This window comes from Acanthopagrus latus, chromosome 10 (assembly GCF_904848185.1).
Source record: "Acanthopagrus latus isolate v.2019 chromosome 10, fAcaLat1.1, whole genome shotgun sequence".
Taxonomy (NCBI): domain Eukaryota; kingdom Metazoa; phylum Chordata; class Actinopteri; order Spariformes; family Sparidae; genus Acanthopagrus; species Acanthopagrus latus.
In genome coordinates this window covers 12,353,508-12,369,733 of record NC_051048.1, presented here as the reverse complement: position 1 = coordinate 12,369,733, position 16,226 = coordinate 12,353,508, and the positions used below count along the sequence as shown (strand labels likewise).

Below are 16,226 nucleotides of genomic sequence, written 5' to 3'. Positions count from 1 at the left end.
CAATAAAAATGACAAGAATTACTGGTCATTTAAGCTGTGCAACAGGCCTAAAATAAAATGGGATAAGTTTGCGTAGATCTGTAGGCCAACAGTTAGCAACATGTAGCTGTTTGCTATAAATTCTCATTTTTAAAATGTTGTGAAGGCAAATGGATCATGTCTGTAGGTGAAACTGAGTGCAAAAGATTAAACAGGCAAACAAATTAAACAGTGGGTGCAAGTGTAAAAATGTTCCAGTCGTCATGGCAACGACTTGCACATTGCAGGAGTGTCAAAACGAGTTACACCACAGAAAGGAAAAGACAGTAGTATTTACGCAATTACAGAATGAGCCATCAAATCTGAGGGCTGGTATTGGACATAAAATTAGTTCAGATTAGTTTAAGAATAAAAAAACGGATGATTTATTTTAGCTACAACTCTGAAATGGTTACAGTTATGTTCAGTTACAGATCAGTGAGGTTAACCACAGATATGTTGTTTGAAGGTTATTATAAGAATCAGAGGGATACTGAGATTCAGATGAAGTCTATGGCATCAATTATCCTTCCAGATGTCCTTCTGATGTAAAACAGACATCAGCGTACATACATACCCCCACATGCATGTACACATACTGCACCTTTATCTTAATCAATAAAGTAATACTGAATAGAATTATTGTAGTAGAGTTTAATTAACAGACTTTATTAACAGAGAAAAACTGCCTTGACTGGCTTATTCCAGCATTATTTTTATGTTTACATTGGATTGATAATTGTCAGGAAAATAGGGTAACAGAAAGTAGAAGGAGGAAGTAAAAACAAATTACAACAAGAGGCCAAATACACAAAAAATCTTTGAAGCATATACAAAAGTATGAACAGAATAAGCTATTTAATTAGATCCTATGATCAGAATCAGAATCCCTTCATTCCCCAAACGGGAACATTTGTTATACAATGTCAAGCTATTCCAGAGATAAGTTTACAGAAGCTAATACCAAGTACTTTGATGACTTCAGATATTGTAAGTTATAGTTTGGTTAAGTGGCTTTGCCATGTTAATAGTGCAACATTGTATTTTTAGTGTGTGAGGGCCCTGTGGTGTTTGTTAGTAGTATGGCAGCAGAGTTTTGAACAAGACCGAATAGATTCATTTAAGAGTGGCATAAACTGGAAACGATTATGGAGATGCATTCAAGTCTCATTTGACCCATTTTAGCCAGACTGCTGTCACGTGGTAATCACAGTTCCAACAATACTAGTGTAGTTCCCACACACATCACGGAGATACACTAGTGAGCCCCCGTCAGTGTTATCTATGTCAATGGGGACTGTCGTAAAATCTGTCGACAAAGAAACTACAGGCCATTTTAGTTTGGATTTTTAGTCTCCACCTCTGGGTGTCCGGCAGGCGTGATAGATGAAAATAATACATAAATGGGGGGGGCGCGTGTCAGCTGGCACTAAATTGCAAAACTTCTTTCATGTCTCACTTATATGCAAATTAGCCATGTGTTCAACAGCAAAAGCATAATTTTTAACATGAGGGCAGAAGAGGTCATAGAAGGGGTAACTTTCAACTGACAATTATACTCAAGCAGGATACTCATTTGAGTAAAACTAAACACGTGAAGAATTCCGGTAGAGAGAGGTTGAGCTGCAGCTGAAATAGTGTGAGAGGACATAGTCAACAGAGACAGAAGATAGCGACTGTATCTCAGACGCCAACAGAAACTGATTATTTCTGCTGCAGTGAATTTTGCCACCCACAACCAGCCTAGGAAGACTGAGAGGAAGTATACCACTGAATGAGTATTTTGTGGCCGAACATAATGTTCTAAATATATTAAGAAAACATGTAGGTGTACAGTTTACCGTCTCAAAACATACGCAACAGCTGTTCGGGTAAAGGCCTGTGGAAAACACACATATGAACACAAAGCCACTTAATTCAAAGCACTAAGGAAACCAAAAGGACATGTTGACTGTCGGTTCCTTAGTCATCATTATGAGGAGACCAAAGCTGAACAAGTGTAGTGGTTGAAGATGGCACATCAAGAACGTAACACAGTAGCATCTCCAAGCACGCACAGTACTGCAGCTCCAACAGGTGACAGTGAGTCCAACCTGCAGCAGGTCATCTCTCCGACCACATAACCTGCTCCAGAGGAGTAGAGGACAGTAACCGACCCAATGGAATCTGTAACCAATGAATTATAGACAGCTGACAGCCTCTGAGCGCTAATAGAATAATCCGCCACAGGTTGATAGAGTAACTTTGAAAACACCAAGTGACTTGTTTTAATGAATTTCAGTTGTTTTATTCAGATTTTAAATATGATATCTGTGAGGGTCTGCTTCTCAGCTGACAGACCACAGGCAGTAAACGTGGCATATAATACTTCTCATCCTTGCAGCTGTAACAACCTTAGCAAGTTACATATTGAGTCCTGTTCTTCTGATCATTATATCAAATCATTATTAATTCCACAAGATAATACACAGCGCAGTCAAGGAGTGATCCGACATTTGTGCACATTGCTCCTCGTTTCATTTACTGTTCATCGGCCCACTCGGCCATCTTCCATATTATTGTTTCTGTTGTATTCATTGAAAGTTTTAAAACGTGTCTTGACAGTTTTTATTGTTAACAATGTTATGAATAAATAAAGACTAAGAGTTAAAGGATACTAAATAAATTGTGTTGTATTAGTACAATGAAAACTACGATGATCTCATGACATTCTCTGTTGACGTAGCCAACTTTTTCCATTTTCTCACTTCAGATGCCTTTTGAAACACCCACCTTCACGAGCTGGGCAGGTTTAAGAGGTATTGTGGGCTGGAGCATCAGGTGGTTGCAATGCATCCTGGTACATGTTGGCAGGCTGTGCAAGCAGGACAACTGTATTAACCCAACTTTCTCTTTAAGGACACTGGGGATCTAATTGCCTAAAATAATTTAATTTACCATCAAAACAGACCGCGACTTTAAGACCAGCAGTGCAGTTGCTGCACTTGGTACTGCTCTTCTAATAGCAGTGCAGACTGACAGGGTAGGAGCATGGGTTGCTAATGTAAGCCTCTAAAGAATAGCTAGCTGCCAGGTAATGAAGCAGTGTTTTATTTGATGACTTTATTGATGGTGTTTGGTTGTCAATAAATGGCGAGCATCCATGCTTTTCGATCTCCATCTGCTAAATGGTGAATGCTATTGTGATGAAACCAAGATTGCCATAGTTAAAGAAATCACCACAGGTGAAGACAGCATGCTGGAAATGTCTAACCACGTCTGTTTATGTGATATTATAAGGAACTTGATCACGCATGTGGGTCTTGAAGATTTGTCCCATTTCATAGGTGGAGATTTTCAACCTTGTAAACACTGGTCTGAGAGGCAATGTGTACAAGAAAGCCAGGGGTATGAGTAAACGCTTGAAATGGGATAAATCTGTGATACATGTCTTTCAGTTCATTAGATGTGGTCTTTGGACTTCCTTCATTTGTCATCCTTGTGAAAACTTGCTCCTCTCTACAAGCATATAACAGTAATCCAAGACTTAGTATATGCATAAGTTTGCCATCTCAACCCCTCCAAGGCCCCATACCCTCTCTATGTTGTTCAGACTCCCTCAGTGAATCAGCCATCTGGACACCACACACTGTGGGAGTTAATGGATCTGCTGGGTTACATAAGACAGACAGGACCTTGGCTTTCATTATTCACCAAGTAGTCCACTCCACACCATTAGATTATTTACACACACACTCTTATAGTGTTACATTATGTTGAGGGACAAACATAGGGCTAGGAGGAATGGGAATGAAGCCCATTAACTAATGGCTGCCTGCTGAGCCTGGAGGAGACAGAGGCTACAACACAACAGATAGAGCAAATAAAGAAAGTAGAGACCTTTGCATGCAACCATTATGTCACTTTTTCAAATCCAGCCAGGGACTTTCAGTGTGGTGTGAGCAGTCCCCCTGCAACTCTACTATCCTGGCAGTTTAAACCAAGAGTGTATTATTAGGTTGTGTTCCCTGTGCAAGCTTTACAGGTGCCAGTTGCATTATCATTGAGACTGATGAGATAGATGAAATGTTATTGTAGAGCGATCAAAGGGAGACACAGGAGGATTGTAGAGCAAATGATTTACTTTTTTCCTTTCAAATGCTTGCCTAAAAAATACTTAAAGGAAAAGGCTAACTACATTCTATAGTTTTATGACTGAAATGAGACAAAATAACAATGATCACACATATATCCCCACAAGAATTCTACTAACAAGTATTGTGTATTATTTAGTATTGTGCCTGATACATCTCTTTGCATAAAAACTACAGTGAACAGCTGATGTGTGGGGAATAAGGATAATCTAGATACAGCGCCAGAGAGGCAGATCCCCATTCATTTCTATGAAAGCTGCTCAGTGTGGCATGCAGCCAAAAAAGTTTGCCTTCCTGGTTATGAAATTATCTGGTTTTCCGCATAGTGGGGCCTAGAGTGTAGGCACCAGAGACCTCCGCCGACCGAGTTGGCTAACTTCAAAATAGACAAGCTGTATGGAGCTATTTCATGATTTTTTGCCTGCCCCCCCCCCCCCCAGTCCCACCTACTTCAGTTGTTTCGAAGAATGCCTCAATGCTGTTTCACTGTGAAGCTCCAAAAATGTTTTGTAGACTACAGAATTTGAGTAGATAATGACTAAAAAAATATATAAATAAATCAACTAACTTAAAGGGTATGTTGTAAATGTAAATTTAAACTGAACACAGTTCAATATAGAACAACAACTAACCAACCAAGGCTAGAAAAAATGACTTCCCGATTTAGAAGTTAACTTACGAAAAATGCAGTCTCACTCTCAGTGTCAGACATGATGCAACTTGTGCAAGTTCCCACCAGTCCTTCAAACGGGTAACAAAAGACAGATCACTGCTTTTCCTGTTTGGCTATCTCTTGTACACTAGAGAGTCTTCACACTTTAACGTGGCTAACTGCTGCTGACATCCAGTTGCCTGACAACATGGGATCCACCTCATCACTCAGTGCCTAATGAACAATGGCTATGGCAACCATGGAGGAGTTGTGGCCCATGCTCCCTCCTACATACATATACACATATCAGACTGCAGACCAGGCTATGCATCTAAGTAAGGCTTTAGTATGTGTTTGTTGGCATACTGGTCATGTTGTCCTAATGCTTCCCTGTCTGTCTCTGCCTATACTTTGGTTACCTCCCATGGGACTGAAGAGGGATTCCCCCTCCCCACCAGCTGCTGTGCTCTGAGAGAGAAAACACAGCAGAAGGTTTCAGACAGAGGACAGGGAGAGGGAGAAATGTTGCAACATGAAACTAAGAATACTGTCTGTAAATTACTGTAAAGCACGAGTAACTGACTTCTGGTCACTGTTAATGCAATAATGCCTGAAGATGTGCATGCTGCTCTGTACTAAAATAAGTCATGCCATTCATTAGCCAACATCAACAACTTGTCCAGTATCTATCAGTTCATGAAAGAGTCCTTCCAGTTTCCCCATGAATAGCTTTTTTTGTGACATTTCCAAAAGACGTCCTTTAAGAAGTGCCCTGACGGATGGAATCATGCTGGCTGACAGAAGGTGTGGAGCAATCAGAAGCAAAGCGGTGTGGATTCAGAGTAGAAGACAGACAAAGCAGAAGTGAAGACTGAGTGAAAAGGCAGCCCACATCCGCAGCACAGAGGAAATAAAACACGAGGGGGGTGAACACACACGCTCACACACCGCACCAACATGCATGCACGCTACACAGTCTCATTAAATGACACAGAACAGATGTAAACAACTGACAGAGAGGGCTATAGACATGTGTTGGGCTTAAACTGCACAAGTGCATGCACACACACACAGATGAAATCAGGGCCTGCCTAACCTGAATATAAACCGACAAAAAGGTTAGTTTTGGAGTTTGTAGTAGCTTAGCCACATAGCTTTTCAACAATGCTTAAAACCAGGCCATTTGTTTGAGGAGGTGGTGTACTGCACTTTACTGGATCCCTCTTTATAACAGTATGTCATCACACCAAATTCAGAACACCAGAGCCAATCAGATCAGATTTGTTTTGTCTCTGCCCACTCCCAGACACATAACAAGTAGGCTTGCTCAAGCAATGTCTAATTTTTACAGAAATGGACTATGGTTGAATTCACTCACAGCAGAGGTAACCACAAAATCCAGTCTAAACTGCATAGTCTCAGCTAAAATGAAATAATCAAACTTAAAAAGCAATGAAAGATCATGTGGAACTTGGATAACATAAAGTAATGCCTACATTAATTTCCCTCAACATACTGTTGCACAGGAAGTCTCACTTACTTGGTTTCAAAACATTACATATTACTGACACATTTCAGGACAGGAAGACAGAAACCAAGACTAACGGTACATTTAGATGAAACGTGAGGAAAATACTTGGGTCACTGTAAAAGCAAAAAAGATAACCTGCAACACAGGGAACACACCTTGGTGAATATCAGTGTCTGGAGATGTGTCTGGATGTCTTCAGCATCCACACGCAGCTACCTGAGGCTACCAGCTACCTGAGGCTGACCGGTGCCCAGTTCTCAGCTGCAAAGCACCTGTCCATCCGTCTCTGGTGAGTGGAGGTTTCTTAATTAATATGTTAAAAGCAATAAAAAGTTACTCACCGGCAAGTAGAGGTAGACTGAATTCATCTGTTTAACAACAACAGTATGAACCCAAAACAAGGAGATTTCTCTGTGATCTGACTGCAATAACTGGATCAGAAGAACGCTGAAATAACAATATCATAAAGTCGCCTTGTACAAAGCCTGAATTCATGCTTCATCGGGTCCGTCAGCTAGACGACAAGCAAACAACTTTTGAAATGCTTTTTCCGTGAATGGAGTTTGGATCAATTAGGGCAATGCTGTGCTGAGACATATTTCCCAAAATTCCCAGGTAGTCTTTCTGACTAACTTCCCTAAACGGCAGCTCCTTATTATTCCTGTCCCAGTATGAGTAGATGTGTTATGATACAGCTCTGGGTTATGTCCATGATTAGTGATAATTATCCTCTCCTCCATTGTTGATCATGTTCAATGTCCAGACATGTGAACTGGTGTTTAATCACTGACTTTGTATGTAATCTACACACAACATAAGAGTATACAACTAAACTAGAAGCTCTGTGAGACATGTAAGGATGCTAACATGCTCACAATGACAATGTTCATGATCAACTTTTTAGCAGCTATAACTTTTTAACATTAAGTTAGTGCTCATTGCAGCTTGACACAAAGTACAGATGAGTATAATGGGAATATGATTAGTTTTGCAGTCACTATGACTGAATGTTAGCTATGAAGTGGTTGGATGCTAATGATGGCCCTTACAGATTTTCACTGTAGTTCAGTTGCTGATCAATAAGGATGTGGTGAAATGATCATTTGTCAAATATCCTACATTCAAATGACAACAGCATTACGTTAGAGCTTCCCACCCTGAGTTTACCACAACCTTATTAAGTCACAAAATGGTAGGGAAGAGGAAATAGCATTCGCTAGCTAATAGTTATCTGCCATCATCTCATGCAGATGCTCCAGTAATGAGGTTCTAGGATGGTTAACATAATCTGTGCAGCCATTCTAAGAGCTGTCAAAGCTGTCCAAGCTGTATTTGCCATTGTGTTCTAGTTTCTTTGCACAAGAATAAACTCTAGTCTCAGCACCGACATACAAAACTGGAGCCAGCCCTCGTTTGCCATCCAAGCTACCCACAGCTGTTGTGATCACACAGAGGAGAAAACTACAAGAAATTCAGAGCCACCTTTAAGTCTATACTGCACAGACTCAGTTAAAGCAACGGCTTGACTTTCTCTAGGTATATGAATATATGTTGCTATGAAAAGCAACGGGAGGAAATAAACAGACAGTGGGTTTAACTGTTAGGATAATGACGACTACTGTCATGGTTATAAAACTGCTCAATCTAAACAACAAAAACACGCACATAAACCCCTGGTTGTGTCAAAGTGATGGAAAGTAATTTAGCTTTAATCTGTGTTAATGTGGAAATGGAGGAGGGGTTAGATATCTGATGAAGGCAGGATCAGGTCTATAACCCACTTCACAGGAACATGCCATGGAAACATCCCTCTAACTTCCACAACACACAGATACAGACGCACAGGTATAGACACATGGACACGCACATGCGTCCTTCCCTCATTCATTATTTCTCTAAGTCAGCTGCTGCCCTTCTCAGTTGTGGTATGGAGTATGTGCTAAGTGTCCTGCTCCCCTCCTACCCTCTACAACAGGCTCTTGTCTCTCATATCCTCAGAGGTCATATGAGACTTGAGGTCAATTTATTAACTTTGTGCCCATGCAACAACATTTCCGTTGCTTCTGCTTCAGAACAAATTAAAATTGCACTTACATGAGCCTTTGTTGGTCTCAGCATTCCGTTTTTAATAAAGTAAGAACTCAATAAATACTTTATTACTGAGAAGGACGTCCCAATCCTATTATGACTTAATATTGAGAATCTGTTATTTGTAGTTGTTATTTTCTACATTGGGTCTAAATTAAAAACATGGGGAGGAGATAGAGTGGATGTGCTATGCCTGACCACATTGCTAGCAGCAAAAACAAGATGCAGTGCACCAGCAAAATGTTACTGAAAACAAATAAAAGAATGCTTCTTTTATTGCTTTTTAACCCAATCTCCCAAAGAGCCCACTGGCTCTGTTCTGCTTTCTTTTCTGTATATTTCTATCACAATTCTCTGTGGATCACTGTTTTAATGAAAGGCAATGGAGCATTTTTACAGAAAAAATGAATGGGCCTCATATAGACCAGTCCTTGATGGCCTCAGCATGCCTGAAAGAAACTACGTTGTATAACACTTCATCCGACGCAACTGAAGGTTGTGTTTCTACATATTCCAAATGGCCACACAGAGCCATCCCGAGTTCTGCCATCAGAAGGTGGGTTTCAGATACTGAAGAAGTTCTACTGAAGAAGAACTTTTGTTAGAATATGGCGAGCAGTTAATTGCAATGGCGATCACTGATCATTTGATAACATCAGCCCATTTGCTTTTTTCTCCTTTAAGCAATCATTTTATCAGTTAAAATATTTTAGATCATCTGACAAGCACTTTAATGTACTGTACCAGCATATAAAAAACCTGAGTAGACCCACTAATTGTGGTGGAAAAACAGCATTACAGGAGGTAAAAGCAACGAAAACTGTAAAATGTTACATTGTGGGTAATTTGCAGTTTAATATACCTTCAGATCTAGAGCTGACTAGTTTAACGAATTAATCAATTATTGTTGCTATTAGAGTCAATAAGAAGCTTCAGTTATTTTTCAAGGAAAGATGCCCACAAAATCCAGTTCCTGGCATGATGTTTTTCCAAGGTAACTAGTGGGCGATGGGAAACAAAAGGGAAATAAAGGGCATATTTATGACATTTTATAGACAAAAGAATGAACTGAATATCTGCACATTCATCAACAAGGAAAAACAGGAAAACAGCCTCTTTCAGACTCAAAACACAGCTGACTTGAATAAAATTACAGACACATCCGCCATTATCACAAATCACATGAGATCCCCTGATAATACCCCTAATGCGTCGCTCATGACATATCAGATTTATTGTTATTACCAATTTTCAACTTGTAAATTGTGTTCACGTCAACATCCAAGTAATTACGATTCAAAAACTGGGGATTATTCTGAAATCACTGCTACATAGGACTAATGTGTAATATCAGGAAAGAACCTATAAACCCTTGTAATTGCAAAACTATCAAGGTGATGGACTGAAAAAGACATCTGAAGCTGGGGGTTTTTTCAACATTTTTCTTTTCTCTTTTCTCTCCACTATATGATGAATCAATCGTTAACATAATCATCAGTTTAACTGATAATGAAAATAATCATTAGTTGCAGCCTAACTGTTTATATCATAAAATCTGTTATTCATTCAAAGTTGGCTTTAAAATGATCAGATTTAAAAAAGCAGCATACTAGAGGGGTACTGAAAAACTCTTATTTGACATTGTCAATCCAGTAACAAAAATTATCATTTCTAAACCCATACTAGGTAAAACCTAATTAGAGAAGCATTTACCCGAGGGTAGCCTGTGTATATTCACTCTGCAGCAACACACAGACTTGTGGGTCCACAAGGTGCACACAACATACAATGGCTGGGCTTTGTTCCGCTCAACCGCTCTGAGCTACCGGGAAGCACTCTGGGGGAGGCAAGCCAAGTCTCCTTCTTTGTGAGTGTGTGTGTGTGTGTGTGTGTGTGTGTGTGTGTGTGTGTGTGTGTGTGTGTGTGTGTGTGTGTGTGTGTGTGTGTGTGTGTGTGTGAACCTTTGACCTTCCTGAGGGAAGCTGCTCCAGTGGGGAAGAAGGGGGGCTGATGTTATCATAAACACTGCTGGGCCTACACAGACCAGTCTTATCCCAGTTCAACCACTATGATCATCTCTTTCTATGACCTCAGTTTCTAAACACACAACTCACTCTGGATCAGATAGGCTGCATCTTTCATTGTGAAAATGCTTAGCAGAAACTAACATATAAATCCTGACTGTTGACTGAATGACCAGTTAAAAATTCTGTATATCTGGAGTGGGCTTTGGGATGACTGACTCGTGGTTATTGTTGCTACTCTCAGAATCATAATATTGATATTTGGATGGATTTAGTTTATTGTCCAGTCCCACAGTAGTACTAGTCAGTCTCACAAAGAATTAACCAAGCAGCAACCCTTCCCATGGACATCAACAAGCTCAGAGTATGTCTGTATACCTGTCCAGCCTCACACACCAGAGAGACAACAGAAACAAGTGACTGCTGGGAAACGTGGAACATTTAGCAGCTATAGAGTCAGATATTTGTCATTAGAGTTGGTGGAGACCAAAACAGAGCAGTAAAATGTTGGAATACAGGACTTTAATACTGGTCAGGTGGCCAGAAACAATGACTTCAAAGGGACTGCTCATGTTGCTCTTTGTCTAAAGGATGTGCAAGTTTGGCAACAGCAACAGTATATTAGAGTCTAAGGCATTAGAGGCGGGATACATTGATAAAACCCTTTACTGTGGAATACTGTGTGTACTTAATGATCAATATCAGTTGATATATATCTTAATTTAATTCATTTTCTGGAAAATCTGCTAATAAACTGACAAGAATGTCTGAATGTCGGCTAATCCTGTAAATGAAATACTTCGAAAATACCACGTGAATAGCTGTAACACGATTAAAGATGCAGATAACTCTTTTCTTCGTTTAAAGCTCACACAACAAGAACTTTCAAAATCAAAAATATTTCTAAAATTTCTAAAAAATGTTTAATTGCACTTGACAGATTTTTGGGAGCATGTGTGACTAAGATAGTCATACCCTGCCTTGTTAACACTTCTCAAATGTCTGTCTGAAGGGTTCTGTACAGTTTGTCAAACAGAACATCACATTTGGAGATTTCTCCTTGGGCTTCGGGGAACTGTAACTACAGAATCCACCAATGCAATAGCAAACCATTTAACAACACAATATATGTGAAGCTCTTTATTAAACACTGATTTATGTCTGGCTAGTGAGTTGTAAGAGGGTGTAACGCACCACAGACCACACATCTATCATTTTAACAAAAACTATAGTGAATGCTACTGTTCTCCTGGTAAATTCCCTTTAATACCTATCCGCCTTGACTTAACATCTGGATTAGTTTAGATCTACCATACCTGACAACCATCATGACAGCTTGATGAATCAGCAAGGACCGTCACCACACACAGAAAAAGAATGTGCAGGGGCAGGACTCTCAGCCAGGTTTGCTGTACTTCACAGCTGATATAATGTCTGTGGGAGTTGGCATAACTACCAGGTATCTCAGTGAAACTGAGAGAGCCTCATTACTCAAATAATAGACATTACCACAAATATAGTCTACACAAACATGTATTCAAGACTAAATGTCTACAATTGTGCCTATAGAAGAGCATGACCCTAGAATTAGAGCAAATGAATAACAAATGAGTCACCATGAGCCACTAGGAATGACTAGTGATGTCAGCAGCTGCCTTGTTCAATGTGGAGGTCAATGCAGATTGAAACATTGATGAACACATCCCATTTGGAAATGTATTAACGATACTTCTAGATATCCATCTGGAACTTATCACATTGCCTGACAGCAGAAAGGCTCTGTTCCATTGAAGTAGAACATTAAGTGCCGGTTTTATCATTAGTGTTACCTGTGTTAACAAAATGTCAACAGTGCCAAAGGTCTATTTCACCTTAACAATGCAGGGCTCTAACTTATCCCTACTGGCCACCTGCTGTATGCTGGAGTTCTCACATTTGAAAATAAAGACCACCACACGCCGGCGCCAACATATTTGGCTCTCAAGTCTACATTATGTGGCCCTACCTAGATGCTGCAGTGTGATATCATGAGTGCTAGGGGTGCAACGGTACAGTTAGCCCATTATTCGATATGTAACTTGGTTATTGGGTCTGGTTTCATTTTGCCTATTGCTAGAACAAAAGGTGTTTTACATTTATGGTGTACTGTATAATGTCCAATGAAGACATATATAAAATAAAAACACTTTCAAATGCTAAAAATGAAAAAGTGCCTCTTGGGCTTGACTACTGGAATAATAAAAAGAAAAATAACAGCTGGTGACAGCTCACAGCTGGTAACCCATACACAATCTGAGAAAAAATGGAAATTAAACAATTGTTCATGCTCAGCCTTTCTTTAAGTAAACATAATTTACTATATTCAGAATGAAAAGTACAATATCAGTTATCCATCAAGTCCTGTATTTTCATTTCATTCATTTCCACTATCTTTGTTGAGTCCAAGGTTCTGTGTTTTAGTCAATTCATCTTCTACGGCTTTGTGCGTCTTTTCATAGAGGTTGCAGTGACTTAAACTAGTGATGGTGAGTAAAGAAAAACTATAAATAACACATGCTGTTCATTAAGGCAAGAGTAGAGTGAAACTCCAATAGCTGCTAAGCTAATCTATGTAATTTCAAAATGCCTGTGGACTGTGATGAGCACAAACCTTTGTTGGTCTCCCCTGTAATAGAACTGTACTTTTGTTTTCAGTCCATGTTTTTGTGTGTGTTAATCTAGTCAATTTAAAGTAAATTATACAGCACTAAACTGGTCCCAATTATTTTCAATAATCTATTGTTTTTAAGGCCTAGTGCAAAACGAAAGTGGGGGAAGCACCTTCTGTGGCTGATTGTGTTAAAATGGCAGATGATAGTTCTCTAAAGATTGCAGACCCCTGAAATAAATCAAACTGAAATCGTATCATGCCACACTGAATGATGGACACATACTGTATTGTTCTCTAAAGAATTGACATAATATTGTATCATAATTAAAACTCCCACTGCTGCTAGTGTCTGACAGTTTTTCTATTGAGTCTCCAAGCTGAAGATGAGAAATCCAATCATATCAACATTACATAATCAGGTTTATTTTTGTCAAAATTAACAGAGTGAGCAAAAACTGTACATTGATACTGTAATAAGGTGGAATGGCCCTTTAAACTGAACGTTGACAGCTGATACTTTACTAACTGGCCAAGCTGGGTGATTGGTTTAACCAAGAACCTGCGCTTGGATAAACACATCCTAATCAAGTGACATTACTGTAGGTATGGGATACATTCATCACAGCCATAGTCATTAGGGTTTGGTTGCTCCAGCGGCAGGTGCCTGTGTGTGTGTTTATGTGTGTTCAAGGCCAACTCATCCCACAGGGCCTAGACCTGGGTTGTTATGAGCAGATGGTCATAATTACCAAAGCACAGAAAGCGGCAGCAGAGGATAAGGGGGGTGTTGCTTTAAATTGCTGCGTAGCCAGATTGATTTCAGCAACCTGGATGGGGTAATCCTCTTTTCAGCCAGGCGAGGCCAAGGTAGTTCCCTTTAATCCACAGCGTCAACCACACCTACTCAACGTTAAATTTTACTCTCTGTCATCAGTGGCACTTCTACAATGTCCGGTGCAACTAAGCTCAAATGAGATCGAGTGACACACATTGAGAGAGAGTCCAGGAGGCTGGTGAGTAAATAGGGTTGCCATATTGTTACCCTCCATTAAAAAAGTGAAAAAAATAAGATAAAAAATAACTCAGGACTACCAAAACCACTGCAAAGCAGATTAAAGCCAAAGCAGTAAGCACAAGAACAACACAAAACCCAGTGAATGAAACTCTAAAACGATCACACAAGGGAAGTGACAATGTTGAGGGCTGTCAGTCGCTTATAAGAGGATGTGTTGAGGAAGAGGAACTCGCATATCTGACGTTTTTTTTTTTTTTCGTTTTCTTCCTTCAAGTCCACTTTAAGAGAACAGACACGTCTAGCTTCGTTTAAAAAGCTACGACTTGATCTGGCCTTACTTGAAGACACTGGCGAACGCCCCATAGAATGAGCCTCGGCTTTCTTATAGCTGCGTTAGTCCACCTAGCAGGAACTTTCTTTTCAAAAACACAAAATTCTTGAGCTGCGTGCTAACACTAGGCTCACGCTGCCGTTTGGTGGGGGACTACGAGGCTTTAAAAAAAAATACAAAAGCAGTTTATTGGCGTGTACATGGGCCGAAGTAAGAGGTAAGTCCTGCTGATCTGAAAACAAGTCTGAATTGATATTTCTAACGAGGGATGGGGTTGTGACAGTCATCGGGCGCACAAACTGCGGAGTTATTTGAGGGAGTCTTGTGAAGCGTGTCGGGGCAGAGGAGAAGATGTGCCTTCCCCCGTTAGAAGAAAGAAGCAGGTGGCGATAAAACAATAGGCGGTTCTCGTGATAACAGCTAGCTCGCTGGTGCTGCTTTGTTAAGTTAAGAGGAAAAACAGGGAAAAGCAAACCGACCTGCATGTGTGATGTCGGACAGGTCGTAGTTCTTGGCGCTCCGAGGAAACTCCTTCAGTTTTCGGTTGGACAAGTTAAGAGCCCCGCTCGCGGCAGCCTCCTCGAGCGCCTTCTCCACGCTCCGGCTGGCCGCTACTGTGGCCGGCAGCTGGGCTCCATCCCCAGCAGCCATCAAACGTACAGGTCTGCCTCCTCTTTTACTTTGTTTGAGGCGTCCGCTCCACTTTCATACCCCGGTAAATTCCTCCAAACTCCGAACCTGAGTGCCCGTCTTGAAAACTTCTCTCAAAGTATGGAAATATATCCGCGGAAAGCCAGCTGACAGCGGGAGTAGTGATTGCGTCCCTCACACAACGGGAGCTATCGTTTCCACTACATACGGAGAGCGGCACAAGCTGTCAATCTTTCAGGAAGTTGCGTCAAGCTCGCACATTTCGCAACAAGATTACCAGAAGCCCGTGCCTGTCCTTCAAGATAAAAGCACTTAAAACACAGGGGTCTCGCCATAGGGACTCACTGCCAGACAGAACAGATAAATAAAGTTTACTTCTGCTTCAAAGGCTTCTACACAACGGACACGCTAAATGACAACAAACATGTTCACATGGTGGGTTTGGTGAATAATGGGGAAAGACCTTTCCTTTGACGGACCAAAACATGCAAATGCAGAAAAGTAGTCCTAGGATCAACGAATAACGTGTTTTGCTAACAATGGAGAAAGTTATCAATCGGGTTTCGTTGTGATTGTTTTATATTTCATTAAGACAGCACTCACATGTTTGCCGGAAGTAGCTTGTGAAAACAGAGAACATTTATATTCAAGATCATATAATCCTCCAAATATGTATATAAACTGTCTGAGGAGTAGCTGAGTTTCCTCTCGGAGCAATCTGTGTCGCCTAAATAATTAATCATTTATTTTGGTAGTTGCAACCGGATGTCGAGCGAAACAGTTTTGCTTTCTACCTGGCCTTTCACGGGGAGGTTTCGGAAGGGTGCAGCCAGCGCGAGGAGTGAGCGAGGAGGAATAGGCGTGGTCACCATGCGAGTATTTGTGATTGACACCCTTGGGGGCGGGGCGTCTGCTTACTCATTGAATGTTGCTTGACAATCGGGAGAAACAACGTTACACTCATGATGATATGATATCAGAATACGTATTACAACACGTTTTTTTAACCGATCCTAAAGCTGTGTGCCTAATGAGGAGCCAGGTGATCCAATCAATTATCCAATTTTTTCATGTTTATTTAATTTGTTAAGCTGTTGATGTTTAGTCTTTAGTATAGTAATAATAACTGCAAG

The 16,226-nt window shown here is 40.5% G+C and overlaps 1 protein-coding gene across 2 annotated transcripts in view; it reads right to left on the bottom strand.

Annotated features, from left to right (window-relative positions):
- lrch4 (leucine-rich repeats and calponin homology (CH) domain containing 4) overlaps positions 1-15,327 on the bottom strand; it is a 54,506-nt gene extending 39,179 nt beyond the window's left edge. Inside the window, exon 1 of one of the 2 annotated variants that reach the window (XM_037112253.1) lies at positions 14,922-15,327. In XM_037112253.1, coding sequence (XP_036968148.1) covers positions 14,922-15,093 — 172 coding nt within the window. In that variant the 5' untranslated portion in view covers positions 15,094-15,327. The remainder of the gene's footprint in view (positions 1-14,921) is intronic. The other variant, XM_037112254.1, reaches the window with a different exon arrangement.
- Between the last annotated feature and the right edge of the window lie 899 nt (positions 15,328-16,226).